The sequence below is a fragment of the Rhinolophus sinicus genome, linkage group LG02, assembly GCF_036562045.2.
Source record: "Rhinolophus sinicus isolate RSC01 linkage group LG02, ASM3656204v1, whole genome shotgun sequence".
Taxonomy (NCBI): domain Eukaryota; kingdom Metazoa; phylum Chordata; class Mammalia; order Chiroptera; family Rhinolophidae; genus Rhinolophus; species Rhinolophus sinicus.
The window spans coordinates 90,300,998-90,319,020 of NC_133752.1; the positions used below are offsets into that span (position 1 = coordinate 90,300,998).

General features: G+C 40.1%; 1 protein-coding gene across 2 annotated transcripts in view; it reads right to left on the reverse strand.

The window, feature by feature from the left end:
* RSU1 (Ras suppressor protein 1) overlaps window positions 1–18,023 on the reverse strand; it is a 171,392-nt gene that overhangs the window by 73,365 nt on the left and 80,004 nt on the right. For both annotated transcript variants that reach the window (XM_019746074.2, XM_019746076.2), the window contains exon 8: window positions 12,096–12,228. In XM_019746074.2, coding sequence (XP_019601633.2) covers window positions 12,096–12,228 — 133 coding nt within the window. The remainder of the gene's footprint in view (window positions 1–12,095; window positions 12,229–18,023) is intronic.

Consider the following 18,023-nt stretch of genomic DNA (forward strand, 5'->3'; position numbering starts at 1 on the left):
TAGGAGCAGCGAACTTCAAGAATCATGTCGGCACCCGGAAGTCCACACTCTGACTGCTCACTGAGGACATCACTGTACACTCAGCCTTCCCTCCTTCTCCTTCTAGATACTAACTAAAAGCAACAAAGAAAATAAGCAGCAGTGTTCTTTTAAACAGGACGGAAGGAGTTTGATTCCTGGCTCCATCACTTAGGCTAAACCACTTGATCTGCGACTCTCGCTTTCTCACCTGAAAGTTGGGTGAACACCTACATTGCATGGAATCCTGAAACCATGGGAGATAAATACTGTAAGAAACGCACCAGGGCCTGGGCCACACAGGAAGTCACTGACTGTTCTCTCTCCTGAGCGTGACTGAGGACACTCGTGTCACACACCAATCCATCTGGATGTTAATACATGAACTGAAGAAAACTGAGAGAAGGAGAGTACGGGGAGCAGCTGAATGAACTCATTATCCATGTTCTGAAGTTTTCTAATAAAAGTTGCACAAGATACTTAGGTGGTCTGGAAGGAGCATTTTCCCCATTTACCATTATTTCTTGTTCTAACCACGTCCCAGTATAAAATTAAGAAAGATTACTTTTACTCACATCAGCTTGATGACCCCTATTTTTCTTATCCTATCCTGTTAGCTAAACGTATAAAAATAAAGCAGAAGTCATCTTCAGAAAACTTAAAAAATATAGTTCCAAGCTTTAAAAACTTTTATTGACAAAATTTACATTTCTTAGGAGTTATCTACAATTTAGTACCAAAATAAGTTTGCTAGTTGCAAGACACATTCTATTAAAAGATCACCACTCACGCAGTTTCTGTTGAGAATGCACAAAAACAGATTAAAAATGCTCATAATCTTATATAAACAGTCTGAAACACACACGTCATCTTAGATTACAGCCAGAAAAATTAAACGAGAGAGATGAATTAAAACAAAACAAAAATCCATGTCTCATATATAGGACCCTGAAGCCCAATCTCATCCTCTAACACACAGTCAATTCTTTCAAAATCCATTCTTCCTTCTTTCAAACTGTCATGATCTTTCAAATATTAAAAAGTTTACCTTTCAATCACTTAAAATCTTAGGTGGGAAAATATCCCTATGTAAAGAAACTCAACGAAGAAGTACATTTTCTTCTTTTTGGGTTTTTCCCCCCTTGTTCTCTTTTGTTAGCTCTTTATGAATGACCACCTTTTCCTATTTCACTTTGGATTCTGAAGGAAAAACCATTACTATAGATTTGTCCAAGGATACAGGGAGGCCTGATGTTATCTCAGAGGTGTAATAAACAATGAAAGGTTTCACAATGCTTAAGCCAAGAATAGGAAAGATCCATGAGCTCAGTGAGAAACCTCCTCCCAAGCTTTCATTCAGACAGTCCCTTTCCAAGATTCAGAACACATTTTAAGAGGTGACATCACCTGGAAGGTTTTTGAGGTACCTGGTTAAAGAGACACTGATAAAGAAGGAGTTCCACTCAATCTAGGCAAACAAATCGAAAGTGGACAAAATCAATTATAGCTATAGTCTGTTTCTTCCTTCTTAACTTCATGGGCCCTACTGCTTACTAGTCTTTGTTTTTGTTTTTTAATAATCTATCAGAGGATACATGTACAAAATACAACATTCAGAAGGTCCAAAGGATAAAATAACAATGTGCCCTCCCTTCGTGCCTCTAGCCTTCCAGTTTCCTTCCCCGGACAGAACCACCAGCACCACCAGCTTCCTGCGCCTCCCCTCAGAACTGCTCCAAACATCCACAAACACAGTCACGCACACCCCATGAAACATTCCCTTGATGGACAAAAAGGCGCACAAGATGACTGCAGAGGCTGAGGGTCTTGCTTTCAAACCTAATTTATTTATTTGTGAAGTTCAGGAACTGTTTCATTTCTAATATGCGAGCGAGGCGGTACAAAGAGATCTCCACACACCATGAAAGACGGGTGTAAGGACATAATCGTCACTTAATGTTACATACTGAGAATGTGTTTGAATGCTCTGAGTTTTTTTCATCAGGTACCAGCAAAGACAAAGAACTGGAACGGGTCCATTCTGGATGGCAACATCCAGGTTTCTCCTTTCAGAAATCAGGACACCTGTCAGAGGCTCCTGTGCATGAGACAGGTAGGTCCTTGCTATGACCCTGGGGGCATGCCACACTCAAAGCCCAGTCACGAAGGAATCATGAATCTTGCTTTCAAAAAGATTCTGGTCTCTTAATGGACAAAAGCCATGTACTTACCTACCCACCCACCCCCACATATAAGTAGTAGTCCCAGAAATAAACAGCAAGTTACAAACTGATGAATAGTACCCAGAAGAGCTCAGCACGACGTCAGCCACATGGCGAACACTCAGTAACTGATAGTCATTAGTATTAAAATTGCTACTGCAGAAAAGCAAAGGCTGTGAAGAAAGATGATAAAAGGGGCCTAGCAATCTTGTCCCAAAGGAAAGGCCTGAGCTTGGTAATTCCTAACTTTGGATGACAAGTGCAATAAAATTCTGAAGAAAATATACTGTTTTAAAATAAATGCTATGAGCTTAACATTAGAACACGATGTTTCCTACCGTCTGTATAATTAGCATTCTCAGTCTTACAGTCAGACCCAATGCCATATTCTACTGGAGAAAAACAAGAGAAGATTTTACGGAGGAAGATAACTATCACCCTGTTGACTCTTTGCATGAAATTACGAGTAAGTTCTCTGATACTGGCTGTAAATATAACACACAACCAACAAAAAGCACAGTTTTAAACGATCCTTTACATGCCACTTTCTCAACCCTATTAAGATGCTCGTTGTTTCTTTGATTTATCTGATAATAAATTTTTGATGACTGGTAAGTCTCATAAAATTGCTCGGGTGCTGACTACACTGATTAATAAGTCTGAAGAATCGAAAGTGTCAGGAATTCATGTGTACGAATAAGTTACTGCCAAACATATATTAGGTATTCCATAAAATATAGAATAAAAAGGTTGATTTCGTAATTTTATCTTGTATCCATTTTCCTGTAACAATTTATATTCAGGGTCATCATCATCTTCTGCTCCCTTAAAAAAAAAAATCAATAAAGTAAATCTAGATCGGGGGCAAACTCAAGAATTAGACTAAGTTAAAAAAAATAAAGAACTGATATATACCATAAAACATGTTTTCCAGAAATATAAACAACTCAGAATTAGAAATCATTGCAGGGGAGACTCTCAGAGATGATCTAGTTCGAACCTCTTGCTTTCAGGATGGGGAAGCTAAGAGTGGGCATGACCAGGTCACTTACCACTGACAGAACTGGGACTGGAAGCTCCTCTAAGACTAGGATTCTACGAACAGTCTTTCTTTTCCCTTCGTTTTCCTCACGGCTTCACAGCAGAGCTGTGAAGCGTCTTTACGCCATGGTGCCTCATATGCACTCCACCTCTGATGGCTCGCTCTCTGCTGGGGAAGCAAACTTGCTCTAATTACATGAGCTGAGAATCCTGTGCCCTGCTATTAGAAACCTCAGTCTCGCCCATTACAATTCCAGAGATCTCCTGAGACAAGGTAGGAAAAGAAACAAACATGACAAGGGCTCCAGATGTGGTTACTGGAACCTGAGACAGGAAATCGTGACTCCACATCTCACAGGGCAAAATGCCGGGAGGTACTGCTCAGGACAGCAAAGCCACAGGGAGAAGGCGCCATGCCAACTAGTGGGGTCCCGTGACAGGAAGCAGCCAGGAGGCACGAGCAGCCAGGAGGCACCTCCATAAGGTTCTTGCGAAAGAAACGAGGGGTCCATGGTGGGTGTTCCACGCGACCCTCCCTTCTTGAACTCTCTAGACAAATATGACAAAGCAGGGGATTTTGTTAGGTGTTTTCCACTCCTAAGAGACCTCCAAATTCCAACCAGCTTGTTTTAACATGGTCCATTCTTTAAAGAAGATTGGAAATAAAATCACTGACCCCTCTGTCGGGAACAAGAGCCTATCCTGTGTGTCCCTAAAATGAAATAGTGGTGAATTTGCATGTTTTGGAAGAACATACAACTTTGAAAGCCAAGCACATAAGAGAGTCATGGGGGGTGGGGGGCTGGGGATGGATTGAGTCTTACAGAGTCATTTAAACACAGTCACTAATAAACAGAATTTGCCTACCCAGGAAATTGTGGGGATTATGGTGGGAGAAAGTAAAGAGAAGGTGGTGGAACAAACTGAAAAATGCATGTTACTCCTGGGCATCTGAGTAACAAAAGTGTTGTGGGTTGGAACTGTGTCCTCCCGAAAAATTCATCTTTAAGCCCCAGTATCTCAGAATGTGACCATATTTGGTCTTCATAGGGGTAATCAAGTTAAAAAGAGCTCATTAGGGTGGGTCCTAATCCAATATTACTGCTATCCTCATAAACAAAGGGAAACTTAGACACACACACAGGGAAGATGATGAGAAGACACAGGGGGAAAGACCTGAAACAGATCCTTCCCTCACAGCCCTCAAGGAAGACTAAACCTTCCAACACCTTGACTCAGACCTCCAGCCTCCATCACTGTGAGACAGTAAATTTCTGCTTGGGTGGCTTAACCAATCAAAACTAAATTATCAGTGGCGGGGGGATGGGTGGGGGAACACCACAGTGTGTGTTCAGTATACTTGCCCTATTAAATAAGCAAAACCTCAACAACAAATTATTTACTCCCTAAACAAACACCATCTAATTGGATAGAGAATTTAAAAAGTGCACACATTTTGAAGGTGATGTAATTGTGTATGTTCCACGTGAGACTATTTAAAAATTAACTACTATAGTGAAAAACACTATTTTCTTCACAAACTTTTTATACCACGAGTCTTAAAAATCACATATAAAATAATGTACAAGCACAACAGAATAAAATGGAAAGTTATTACCTTAATGCTTAATGAATAAACTGGGGCATCAGCAAATGCCTGAGAACATAACTCACTTTTCAGTTTTTTTATCTGATAAAGTTGTTTAAAACCCCTTTCATAATGTTATACATTTTAAACCAAAATACCTGACAACACAAAAGAACCCTTAACTGCCCAAATATTACAAGAAAAACAAAACAAAAAACAACAACAAAAAACCCCACCCTCCAACAATGCCCAACTGGCTCAATAAAAAGTCAGCATGTAATAAAACAAGATATTACTGCATAGAGAATAGAAATCACAGACAATTTTGTTTGATTATAAAAGCACCAGTTATTAATTTATCTCTCAAATAAAAACAGCAAATGCTGGCAATAACTCATCTTAGCTGGACAGAAAGCATCAAGCATTGAACTGGAAGATTACTGGGAGTTAATAAAGGTTATCAATATGTATGGCTAACCAATTTCATTTTACTGAGTAGGTCAATATTCAATAGTTCAATATGATTATATTAAGTGAATAGCATCTAAAAACGGAACTCAAAATAGCTTCTCTGGAAGAGGAAGTAACTTGACCCCCCCCCCCTTTTTTTTTGGAGTGTGGACTGAGTCTGGCCTATGTTTATTTTCCTTTTGTCAAATAGGACAAATGATCTCTAGTCTATTTACCTTAAATTGACACTGGAATGTATCACACTGTATATTAGAGGCTGTACAAGACAGGCTGAAAGCAATGCTGACAGTCAACACAAAAGTGAGGAGGGGAGAGAGAGACAGGGAGAGACCATGCTATTCAAAGTCATATGTCACAGCCTTTTGTACTGCAAGGTTTGGGATAAACATCATTCTTCTCCCTTTGCTGTAGCAGCGTATTAGTTTCCCCTTTTCCCTCTAAATGTAGGCACAACTCTTTAATGATACATGCACTAGTCTCTGAAGTAAAATGCAGCAAGACTGACAGAGCTGCCACTCATGGGTCCAGCCTGATCCACCAGGTCCCTGCAGGACCGGTGAGCCAGCGCCGTGTACCTGAGGTGTGACCACGTTAGAAGGCCAGAGAATGAACGTGGATAAGGGAGGGACTGTTTTCTAAATCTGGACGTGTGTCTAAGGCACATCAGCGTGAAAACAGTCCAGAATATGTATAAGATGGGGTTTCCTAGAGGTCTTCAGGAATACTAGGCTAGCCTCTGGAAGCTGGTTTTAAACCCTAACAGGGTTCACCTCTGACCTTTGTAGGTTTGGGAGGTCAAGCGGTAGAGGTTCCCTACTGTAACTCTCCCTGAGTCCAAGTGTACTGGAAATGTCAAATGGCACCTTCCATTTAAAAAATGGAACCATTCTGCATGAGCTATAAAATTACAGAAAAGTAAAACTTCAAAGGCTTGTCAAAACTTGACGTATGGAAAAAATGATGAAAATGCACCCAGGAGAAAGAAAAATACTAATTACCTGTAAAGTATATCTGAATAATAGTGCTAAACAAGTTAAATAACAGAAAAGCAAAAATCCTTTTAAATGTAAATTATATTCAGCAATCTGTCAAAAAATGTGGAAGAGAGAGAAAACTGTTACGTACTCTTCCTCAAATAGTCTGTTTTCCTCTTGCTACCTTAAGAGAGATGGTATTAATTTACCAAGGCAATGACTAGCTCATGGCCATATCAAGAAATGGTTGAATGACTAAATCAAAGATCAATAGTTGATATTATACCCTGACTTACACCTATTCAATAGTGAAATAAACATTCTTCATCTCTATGCTGGTAACATACTATCTAGAGAAAAAAGAACACTATGTAATTTCACCATTTAAAGTGAGATAAGGGATATGACACAATACTACCCAAAATATACCTATCCTATTAGATGTTTCTTAGCAATGCTAGTTAAATGCAACAGATTTGCATGCAAATAGGTCCAGAGATGTCAAAAGTTGGAATCATATTTTGTATTACGGAAGAAACGTGAAATACATTATTCCCTTAAAAAGAACTCAAAATAGTATACACACTTGTATGTAGTCTCTGTAAAGGAAATATAAATTACCAGGAACAGAAGACATAGTCAACGTTTTGAAATAAAAACAATCTCTATGTCAAAAGCTTTAGGAAGAGAATTGGTTCTTCATTTTCTATGAAGAAATGAAGAAAACTAAAAGAAAACTATAAAGAAATACTGGTTTTCACTGGTTTAATCTGAGCTATTTTCAGATATAGTAAAAACAAAGAAAAGTCTGTATTTTTCTGCATACTGACTGTCACTACGTAAAATTCACCAACTGCTAGAAAGGTCCTGGGAGTTTAACCCTGTCCTCCACCCTCCTGTGATATTTATAAAACCATCTGCTAGCTCTGTGCATCCATTTACACTTCACCAAAAAATAATAAGGTTTTTACAGTTTTTGTCAGACATAAAGTCCTTCTGCAAAGGGCTGTCTTAAGATGAATGGGATCGCCGATTAGTTTTAAACGCTCTAGCCTTTTTGGTAGACCAGATATATCTGTCATGTAAGGCTCTTCTAGGCCACTGACTCAGAGGTACAGGAGTTGTTTAACAAAGCCTGTTTATGTCCATAATCACCATAACAACCTCTAATAGGTTTGCCCGCAGTACAGGAAAAAAAAAATTACTTAATTTTCATTCTACAAGTTAAACAACTTGAGAAACAATAACCAGCAGATAAACGTGTCCTTCTCTACACATCAAACAGGATGATTTATTTTGCGAGATTTCTGGTGAAGAGAAAATGCCAACATTTTCCTCATCATTGCCCACCATTCACCAAGCATTGTTAAAATGCTTCCGTTAACATGAATAACAGTAGGGCACGTCTTCATTTAAAACAACAACAACAACAACAAAAAATGAGTGTGACACCTTTCCCTAGAGAGGAAGGAAAGTCACACCACGGGACGAATGACAAAGCATCCATTGAGCAACGCCACCTGGAAATAAGGCTTTAGGGCTGCCATGCTTCACAAATCACAGCCTTCACATGGATGCCTGCTTTCCCAATGCCTCTTCCAACTGACTCAGTTTCGGCCTAACATTTGTCAAACCTCTTCTTTTGTTAAGGGTTAACTTGTCAGCTTTGAAAATGGCTTGCTCTTTCTATCCACTTTCCTTGATAGAAATGTGAACAGTGCGAGCTTACTCCCTTTCACAAAGAATCTTGTCAAGGATCCCAACCCCAATTTGACTTCTTCTCCTGGGGAAAAAAAAATCTAGCTTCTGGAAGCTTAACAAACAGTGACTATGTTATCGTCATTTCACATCACAGAAATAAAAGCAGTCATACAAGGAGACAAGGACCATCAAATAATGAGTGAAGAGGTGACTGTATAACTAACTCAACAACAGCCCGGAAACACTCATGGGCTTGTAGAATTTGGTCCACAACCACCGACCAAGGAAATTGTTTTGCTTTAACAGAGACGATAACTGGTAATGAATGGGCAAAGCTATAACACCAGCCAGTATGTTCCCATTGCTGATGGTATGATAAATGAATAGAGGGTAATCTCCACTTGAGAAATGATGAGGGAGACACGATGAATGCCCAAAATGTACTCAAAAGAACCATCCCCTGAAGAACTGTGCCTGAACCTCCTCCCAGCCACACCTGCCCACACCGCCTCCGGCTTAACTGTAAAAGTTCATATCGTCATGAAGTTAAATCATCTCAGCCTACTTTAATTCTTCCTAAACACTGACTTCACTGCTTTGTGTCAAACGTCCACGTCTTCTTTTGGAGTCCACTTTTGGAGTCCACGAGAGCCTGGAAATGATATAGCCCATCTTCTCTGCCTGTTGCTGCTCTACACTCAGAAGGCCCCTGAGGGTGTGTTTACAACACATAGGTGTGAAACAGTGGACTGTGAAAGTCCACTGCAGACGTGAATGAAAATGAAACATGCCAGTAAGTTCTTTACTGTTCTCATTTAGGTAAGGGTCAATGAGTTAGGGGTAAAAACCAAAACAAAACAGAGATTCACCTGTATTTTCAGGGCGAAAACAAAATTAAAATATGTTATCATGATAGTCTAAAGATCTATAGAGAAAAAAAGGACTTTTTTTTTATTGGAGGGAGCGTATGAGGTTTATATTGAAAAGACAAAAAAGTGAAAATTGGAAATTATAGGATTTAGAATAGAGAACTAAGAATAAGGCACTGAATGTGAAATGTATTTTTTTAATATGAGTGTGATGAATACATTACTTTCTTGAAAGTTGCTACATGTATAAGTTTTAATAAGTAGCCAAGTACCTGCTAATTAGAATATTTTTTCAGATAGGTAGGAAGGAAGGATACTAAAAGTTCTCTAATTATGAAGTGGCTGCTTAAATCATTAAAGAATTAAGCTATTAAGTTTGGTTCTAGTTACATGAGGATACACTAATATGTATCTAGTCATATAAAAAAGGAACTCTAATTTTAAAAATCAGTGCATATTAGTAATTAAATTTTAAAAATCAGTGTAACTAATATATAAGTATACATATACATATAGTCATATAAAAGAGGACCTTAAATTTTAAAAATCTGTGAAACAATAATGGTGGCATTTTTGTACAAGAATTTCTTTAACAAGACTAACAGTCTGACTTACTCTCTTATTTAGTTAATAGTCCATGTTTTAGCCGGTATGTTTGATAAAGGAGTAATGATAACTATGGGAAAATGAGAGAACAGAAAGGATGAGATGTAGGAAGTGGTCAGCATTCTTTTCCTTTCCAAGGAGAGAAGATCTCTAAGGGACTTCCAAAAGGTCCCTGCCCTCGAGTTCACGTCAAGGTTCAGCAGAGGCTCACACAGACTCCTCTAAAAGCAGTGACAAGGTTACAGATGGGTCCCCTAGAAATGGGACAATGCCTTTCCTATGCTTGCTTAAGCTTTTTAATGTTGATTTAACTGTATAAAAGATAATATAACTTCAAGAGGAAATCAAACACAAAAAAGGTTAAGCTAGTAGGCAAATTGCTTAGTACTCTGATACCCACATGCAGGATGCCAGTGATGGATAGGAACACAGACATCAATTATGTTACTGATTAAAACAGTGTGTCACATGTTCCCTTTGAAATAACCTACCAATTAACTCAATCAAAGCTACGTGCCTCTCGTTCATCCAGAATCCTAACCACGTTCAAATAAATAGAAATAGTTGTAGTAGCATACAAAGGTGATTAATTGCCTAATAATAACTCTGATGTAATACAAAATTCATAAATTTACAACTTAATCTTTTAAAAAGAAGTTCAAGTTAGAAGCACTTTCATATATCATAACGTATTCTCCATATATTCACATAATATATGAAGCACTTTCATACATTCTAATGCTCTGTAAATTATAAATTAATGTATGGTAAAAATAAAAAGTGGTTAACCAGAATAATAAACAGAGTATCTCCCCCAAATCTCGATAGACAGAAGCTTGTCTGTGTATTTTTCTGTATGTTAAAATATACGCAATGCTTTTTCTAAAACAATTCCCTACAAACCAAGCTCTAAGTAACCTTCCATTTACTAACAAAAAATTACACCTCTATCCAAAATCGCTAACAGCAATGATTAACAATTTAAGAGGAACCAAATGAACAATAATCTGCTAATTTGCAATTATATTTTCACACATTTTCATTAATTGACTAAACTGGTTTCCAAGGCTGAGCTATATTCATATTTAAAGAAACTATATATCCATAATAATTGCACAAAACTATGCGACTCATGAAACAATAACACATCCTATATTCTCTCATTTTACACTTTAAGATAGTTTTAAGATACGTTGTCAATGTCATGTATTATCTTTAAAAATATCTAAACCATGACTTAAGCTGCTTTTCCATAAGAGGACATGCTATCATTTCCGCAATTTTAGCCAATTTAGGTGTTGTGTGTTTTTTTAAAACTTTTATTTATTTAAGCGTGTTTTTCCAGGACCCATCAACTCCAAGTAATTGTTTCAATCTAGTTGTGGAGGGCGCAGCTCACACTGGCCCATGTGGGGATCGAACCAGCAACCTTGTTGTTAAGAGCACCGAGCTATAACCAACTGAGCTAACCGGCTGCCCCTAGCCTATTTAGTTTTAATACCACTGTTTTTTTACAGCTCATGCTCTCAGTGATTCGGTCAGATGGACATATGAGCATTCCAAGCCCTAGATGTGAGACCAGGAGCATGGCGTCCAGAGAGGAGGCTGCAGGACCCCAGCTGGCCATTCGTGGGCAGAATCCGGCCCTGTCAGTCAGCAGGACGTACCAGCCCCGCACAGATTCGGTAAGGGCTCTATTGCATGCGGGGCATTTTTTTGATACCAAAACAAGACTCTTACCTGAACATGACCTTCAATGATCCTCTAACTTTTCTCTAATACTTTGGATGTTAAATTCTCTAATGTTGGTAATGAACACAAAAACAGATTGAACCCAACAGTGGATTTTTTTTTTTCCAAGTCTTTTGCATTTGCTTACAACTAGAGGTTTCTAGATTTCAGCATTAGGGGCCACTGAAGCATGAGATAAATGATCATCTCAATATGGGGTGGGGTAGGATATAAGAAAATAATGACAGAAGATAAAACAACCGAGCAGGAGAGGGTGGTGGGATTCCTTCCAACCCTGAAACACTGAGGAAGGAAGAGGTGGGAGCAGGTAGGTTTCAGGGCCGGCTCTCCTGTCGCCCTTGACCTGAGGTGAAGAGCTGAGGATTTTGATGTTGTGACTTAAGCTAGCTGGTTCCTCCTCCTCTTTTTCTCTTTCCTTTTGTTCTTAGAGAGATTATCGTCTCACTAGAGTAAAAGCTTTTAAAGAATAGAATGATGCGTTCCTAGTATCCTCTACTCATTCTACAAACAAACTGCTTAACAATTTTGCTCATAACAGCTGTCATTCTTTGCAAAGGAGAAAAAAAGTATGTTCTGATCTTAACGTGTCTGGTGAATTTCCTTAGTGCCATGAATATTCAACTAATATAATACCTTAAAAATTTCTAAACAAAATTGGTATACATTCCCTTTGACAATGTCTATAATCTATAAATAAGAGTCAATTACTACACATGGTTATTAACAAAACATTTGAAAATGCAATGAACTAACTGACACCAATACGACAATGTCACAAAACTTGTGACAATACGCAAAATCACAAAACTATAAAACCACAATGTACTACTTTAGAAAACCATAGTCTACTTACTATTTGTACGTCTCAGAACGGATATATTCAAAAACATGGGACACACCAAGCTGGAACTGGTCAGCAATCGGGGTGACCCAGGGATTGTTCTCTGCTTTGAATACTTGCTTCTGCCCAGTCAGATCCAAGTTTCCTGAAAAGATGGAGGACAAAACAGATAAAGGTCATTTCATCCAACACAGATCAGGACTAAGAAGTCCTGCCCAGTAGCCCCAGTGCAATTCTAAGTACCCTTTGGGTCATGTGATTTGATTTTTTTTTTTTTTTTAATTTCTTAACCAACTCATCACGGGTACACAAGGAATTGGTGATAAGACCCTAATCCAAGAAATGAAGAACACAGGAAAGAAGAAAGGAGGAAGAGAATAGTGAAGGGAAGGAGGAAGGAAGAAAGTAAACCTGGAAAGATTGTTACGAATGTAGCATATGCTTTATTTTTGCAGGTATTTGCTACAGAGACTAAAACGATGCAGCCCAAGACTGAGAAGTGATAATATTAGAACCTCCTGAAAATCTATCTTGACCGCATCGCTGCTCGTCCAATCTCATCTAGACCCATCCCGATCACCACTGTCCTCCATCAGCCAAGGAACAGTATGAGTAAAGGAAGATAAAAATATTGCCCAAGTAAAATTATAATTGCATTACTCAACTACCATTAGCACATCTCAGAATCAGCGCTCAATGAATCTCATTAACGTGGTAATGACAGAAAACACCGATTTGTACTGTCCTCATCAGCTTACCAACCACCTTTTTGAAAGTATTTCCTCATTTGATTCTCCAGCAATCCCTAAGACCAGTTATCAGCTTCACTTTATAGGTGAAGAAATGGAAACTTGGGGAAATTAAGTAACATTGTGTCCAAGACCAGAAAATGTCAGAGTGGGGATACGAACCTCTAAGGCTCTGACTCCCAATGTCATATGCTCCTATAATGTCTGGTGGAGCATGGGACATGTCAAGGTTACACGTCAATCTAGATCCATCAAGGACGAGTCAATGACAGTAGCATAAAAAGGCCAGTGAGTGCCACCATCTGCTGATTATCAGTCAACTCTGTTTTTTGTTCCTGTTTGGTATATTAAAGCGTGGAAAAGGCAGTATGTGAGAGAACTTCCTATAACATGCTTGCCTATGACAAGGGCAGGGACAGAGAAGTTAAGTGGCAGAGACAGATAGGTCGTTTTACTTGGCACCGCACACACTGAGGCCTTTTTCCAAAACGTCCTACTGTGGAAGTCCATTTCAGACTCCTGGAAAACAGTCCAAGGCTTTTTGAACACAGATGCCCAGCAATTATTCCTAGCACTCAACCAAAGTAACATATTTGTCCTGTTCTGATGTTCTGCTGCCAATTTTTTCATAACTGATAAATCGGGATATGAAACCACATTCTGTGATGCCAGTATACCACGAAGCACAACATTTCCTAGCTGATAAGAGCTTTAGAAATGAAGAGATAAATGAATATTTTTGCTAGAATGATGCCATAATGTTCCTTCCTAAAACAAAAGAACTGATACTCTCAATCTGTCTTCTCTTTGTTATATGAATTTGTAACTATTCAGAAAAAATGGAGAAAGACCAATATAAAAGTGATTACAATTTCACAAAACGTTTTTAAGGAAAACTGACATTACCAAATATCAAGAGGGAGTAATTCATCCTGATCTTTCCAAAGCCACTTAGAATCTGTTGGTGTTAAGGACAAAAATAAGCAAACATATTTCTCTCCAAGATTATCAATATTGTCAATTTCCTCATCTTAGTGGTTAAACATCATTAGTCAGATATTATTTCATTTGGGAAGCTAACAGGCTTTATTCTCTGGACCACAAGTTAGCAAACTGCCTAGGGCAAATGAAAATCCAACTGTTGCACATACGAGGTCTAATAATTAAGTTCGCGAATTTGTTGCAATGATATTGCTAACCTTTTTTTGATATCAGAAGGATTATTCATTAAGAATCTGTACCAACTGGATAAACAGTTAACCAAGTTTACTATTTGGAAGTACTGGAAAGGTTGTGTGAAAAAGTTAGACGACCTGACCTTTTTGCCAATAATTCATGGCTCTTACATCACGACAATGCACCAGCTCACACAGCACTATCTGTGAGGGAGTTTTAGCCAGTAAACAAATAATTATATTGGAACATCCCCTCACCTGATCTGGCCCCCAATGACTTCTTTCTCTACCTTAAGATGAAGGAAATATTGAAAGGAAGACATTTTGATGACATTCAGGACATCAAGGGTAACACGACAGCTCTGATGGCCATTCCAGAAAAAGAGTTCCAAAATTGCTTTGAAGGGTGGACTAGGCACTGGCATCGGTGCATAGCTTCCCAAGGGGAGCACTTCACAGGTGACCATAGTGATATTCAGCAATGAGGTATGCAGCACTTATTCTAGGGTGAGTTCACAAATTTAATTGTCTGACCTCGTATTCTGCTTAGCTGTTATCTTACCTGGGTGTGACCTTGACAGTGGGCTACCATTTATCTTTTTTGTTTTCATCTTTGTTTGGGGAGGAGGTTTTTACCTTCCCAAGAATGACTCTGATCTGTTTAGATTTCTGTATAATTTTTATTTCCTCTTAGGATCTTGTTTGCTACACTCTATGTCCTCTCTTCGCTATCATTCATTTTCTTATTATTTCCTTTTTTTCCATTTCTACTTTTCCTAAAAATGAATGTAACAGAAATTTTCAGAAAAAGTCTTCCATTTAAAAACAAGTCTATTTCTGAACTGTTTCAAATGCACAGTGTGTATGTCGCCCACTCTTAGGAAGCATGTCACTGAGGGAAGGGCCTACTTACCAGGGGATAGTAACTATGATGTAGTAATTCCCTAATAAGTTGGGGTGCAGGTGCTAGAGGTGAGCCCATCTCTCTTAAAACATTTACGTAATAAACAACTTATGCTTATACATTATCACTTTCTGCTTTTAAGCCCCGCCCACTGACATCAGCACAGAATCAACTATGAAAAAACTTACTAAGACCTTTGGAAAAATACATGTAATGCAAAGAAAAAAGAAGCCATGAAAAGCATAAATTGCACAAGGTAAAAAACCAATTCCTAAGCAAAGAGGATCTCCCTGTCAGTGGCCACTGGGCCCTAAAATGTACCCTTCTTCCTCATGCCCCCAAATTGGTCATCCTAATGAGAAATACAGTCTAAATTTCTAATGGGTAGAATTTTTTTTTTTTTTTAAGATTTTATTGGTGAAGGGGAACAGGACTTTATTGGGGGAACAGTGTGTATTTCCAGGCCTTTTTTCCAAGTCAAGTTGTTGTCCTTTCAATCTTAGTTGTGGAGGGCGCAGCTCAGCTCCAGGTCCAGTTGCCGTTTTCTAGTTGCAGGGGGCACAACCCACCATCCCTTGCGGAGTCAAACTGGCAGCCTTGTGGTTGAGAGGATGCATTCCAACCAACTGAGCCATCTGGGAGCTCAGCGGCAGCTCAGCTCAAGGTGCTACGTTCAATGTTAGTTGCAGGGGGCACAGCCCACCATCCCTTGCGGGAGTTGAGGAATCGAACTGGCAACCTTGTGGTTGAGAGGATGCGCTCCAACCAACTGAGCCATCCGGGAGCTCAGCGGCAGCTCAGCTCAAGGTGCCGTGTTCAATGTTATTTGCAGGGGGCAGAGCCCACCATCCCTTGCGGGACTCAAGGAATTGAACTGGCAACCTTGTGGTTGAGAGCCCACTGGCCCATGTGGGAATCGAACCGGCAACCTTTGGAGTTAGGAGCATGGAGCTCTAACCGCCTGAGCCACCAGCCCGGTAGGGCCAGCCCGGCCCTAATGGGTAGAATTTTATCTGTTGAACATAGATGCGAGCCCCCGTCATTCACACATTACCATATTAACTCAACTTGATTGCTTTTCTCTTAACATCTGGTTCAGATGGGGATCATGGGAATATGATTGTTTGACTCTGGGGAAGAAAGGAGGGAAGAAGAGAGGGAAGAGGAGGGAAGGCACCTAGTTTGGAGCACAGAGCATTTCTCACCATGCAGGGCTCTGGGTCAGTGTGAAAGTAACGGGGATCAGGAAAAAGCTCTAGGAAGGACCCCACAGACAAGCCTCAGCTAGTCCAAATTTGCCCAGAGGTGACTTTCATGTGGCAGTGAGAGAAAGAAGACTCGCTTCTTTTTCAGGCTGAATCAAAAGTTCCCTTCCACCCAGGTTCAAGGCTTACCCCACTAATCCCAAAGTACAGGTATATCACGAGCAAGGAGGGTTTTAATGGCGTATCCTTGAACATAAGGTGCATATTTCTATGGAAAAGAAGAATTTGCATTCTATCACCAATTACCCCCATACCCACTTGGTTAATTTATTCACAGCCTCTTACAAAGCCTGCAGCCTTTGGAGTAATAATCCTCCGAAAAGGATGCACAAAATTCTATGCTCCCTGATTGCAACACATGGAAGACAGACCTAGGGGAATAACGCCAAGAAAGGTCAGCCATGTTCTCTGGGCCCTTCTGTCTGAAGCCTCTAACCCCTGGAGATCTGTCAATCCCTAGCAATGTCTTTATTAAGTGCTGTCAAAGGAGACAGAAGGGGCGCAAGGGACTGCTAATGACGTCTGCTAACTGGAGCACGCAGGAAACGCTGGATGTGAGATGGACGCACTGCCTTCGGGGGGAAAAGACACACTGATGTCGAAAAGTCAGGGTCCACAGAGGGCCCCAGGGACTTCTCATGAGCCTTTTCATTTGCATCTCTTCAAACTCATCTGTACATTCCAGCTGTTTTAGTCTCAAACAATGCTACTCAATCACATTCACAGGGGCTTCACAGAGCTCCCAGAATGAGGGAGCCTAATAGAAAAGAATGATTCAGGTCCACTGGGGGAGAGGGGGATCCCCAAACAATAGCTTTGTTGTTGACACTGTTTTCTTTTTAACAAAGAACCATGGAAATCGTGTTTAATGTCCACAGCGAGCCGTAAAGCAGGCGACCATTACAGATGACAGAGATGGAAACCACGCGAGCCCAACTGAGCACTGCCTCTTAGAGTTATCACCGGGCTTGGCGTAATAGGTGTGCTCATTTTGTTTTTCCACTTAATGCCACTGGTGGAGAACACAATACCTGCCTCTGTGCAGCCGCCGTCCTCCCAGCCAGCTATTTGTCTCTGGCTTTCTTGCCTCACAGGGAGCCAGCCTGGAATGTAGCCATTTCAGAAGAGGGTTAATATAATTAGAGTAAAGCTAGGCCATTATACTGTGTGAAAAGATGACACCCGCCTCATATTGGCCTAGCAACAAGTTACCCTTGCCTCAGCAAAGCTCATCTGTCAGCTGTCTGAGGTAGGTTCCCTTTCAAGTAATAACACGCAGGAAGCATCTCACCCCACTGTCAGTCAGGCTGCAAGAGCCCTAACGGCTGCATGCTTCAGTGCATCTAGTTAGAAGCCCTCACCCATCTCCTTTATGAGAAACCTGAGCGGTGCTCTGGTGCTGTTCTAACAAGGATCAGGCAGCAGGATTAAGTACTGTGACAAAGAGGATCTAATAAGCTAGAAAGTGGTGCCTCTACAGACATGCTGGCTGGCTCCCACACACAGACTCCCTCTGCTCACTCTTCAGTGGGATGGCCCAGGCCACAGGGGAAGCCAGCCCGTGCCGTGATTAGCGATGACCCTCTGACCGATGCAGCTAGGAAGATGATATATCACTCAGAGGTCTATGCCGCAATTGCAAATCGGATTTTCCAATTTATTGCCTGCAGAAGAACCACATATGCTTCTTTCCAAAGCCTCTAGTACAGTGAGTTTTGCTGTGTGACTGTAATTTCATAAACACTAAGTCATGCAAAACAATCATTCCTTTTGCTAGCTATAAATGTGATTGAACGCAAATAGGCAACTGTGGCCCCATTAATAAGCTGGCTCATTTTCACTTACGG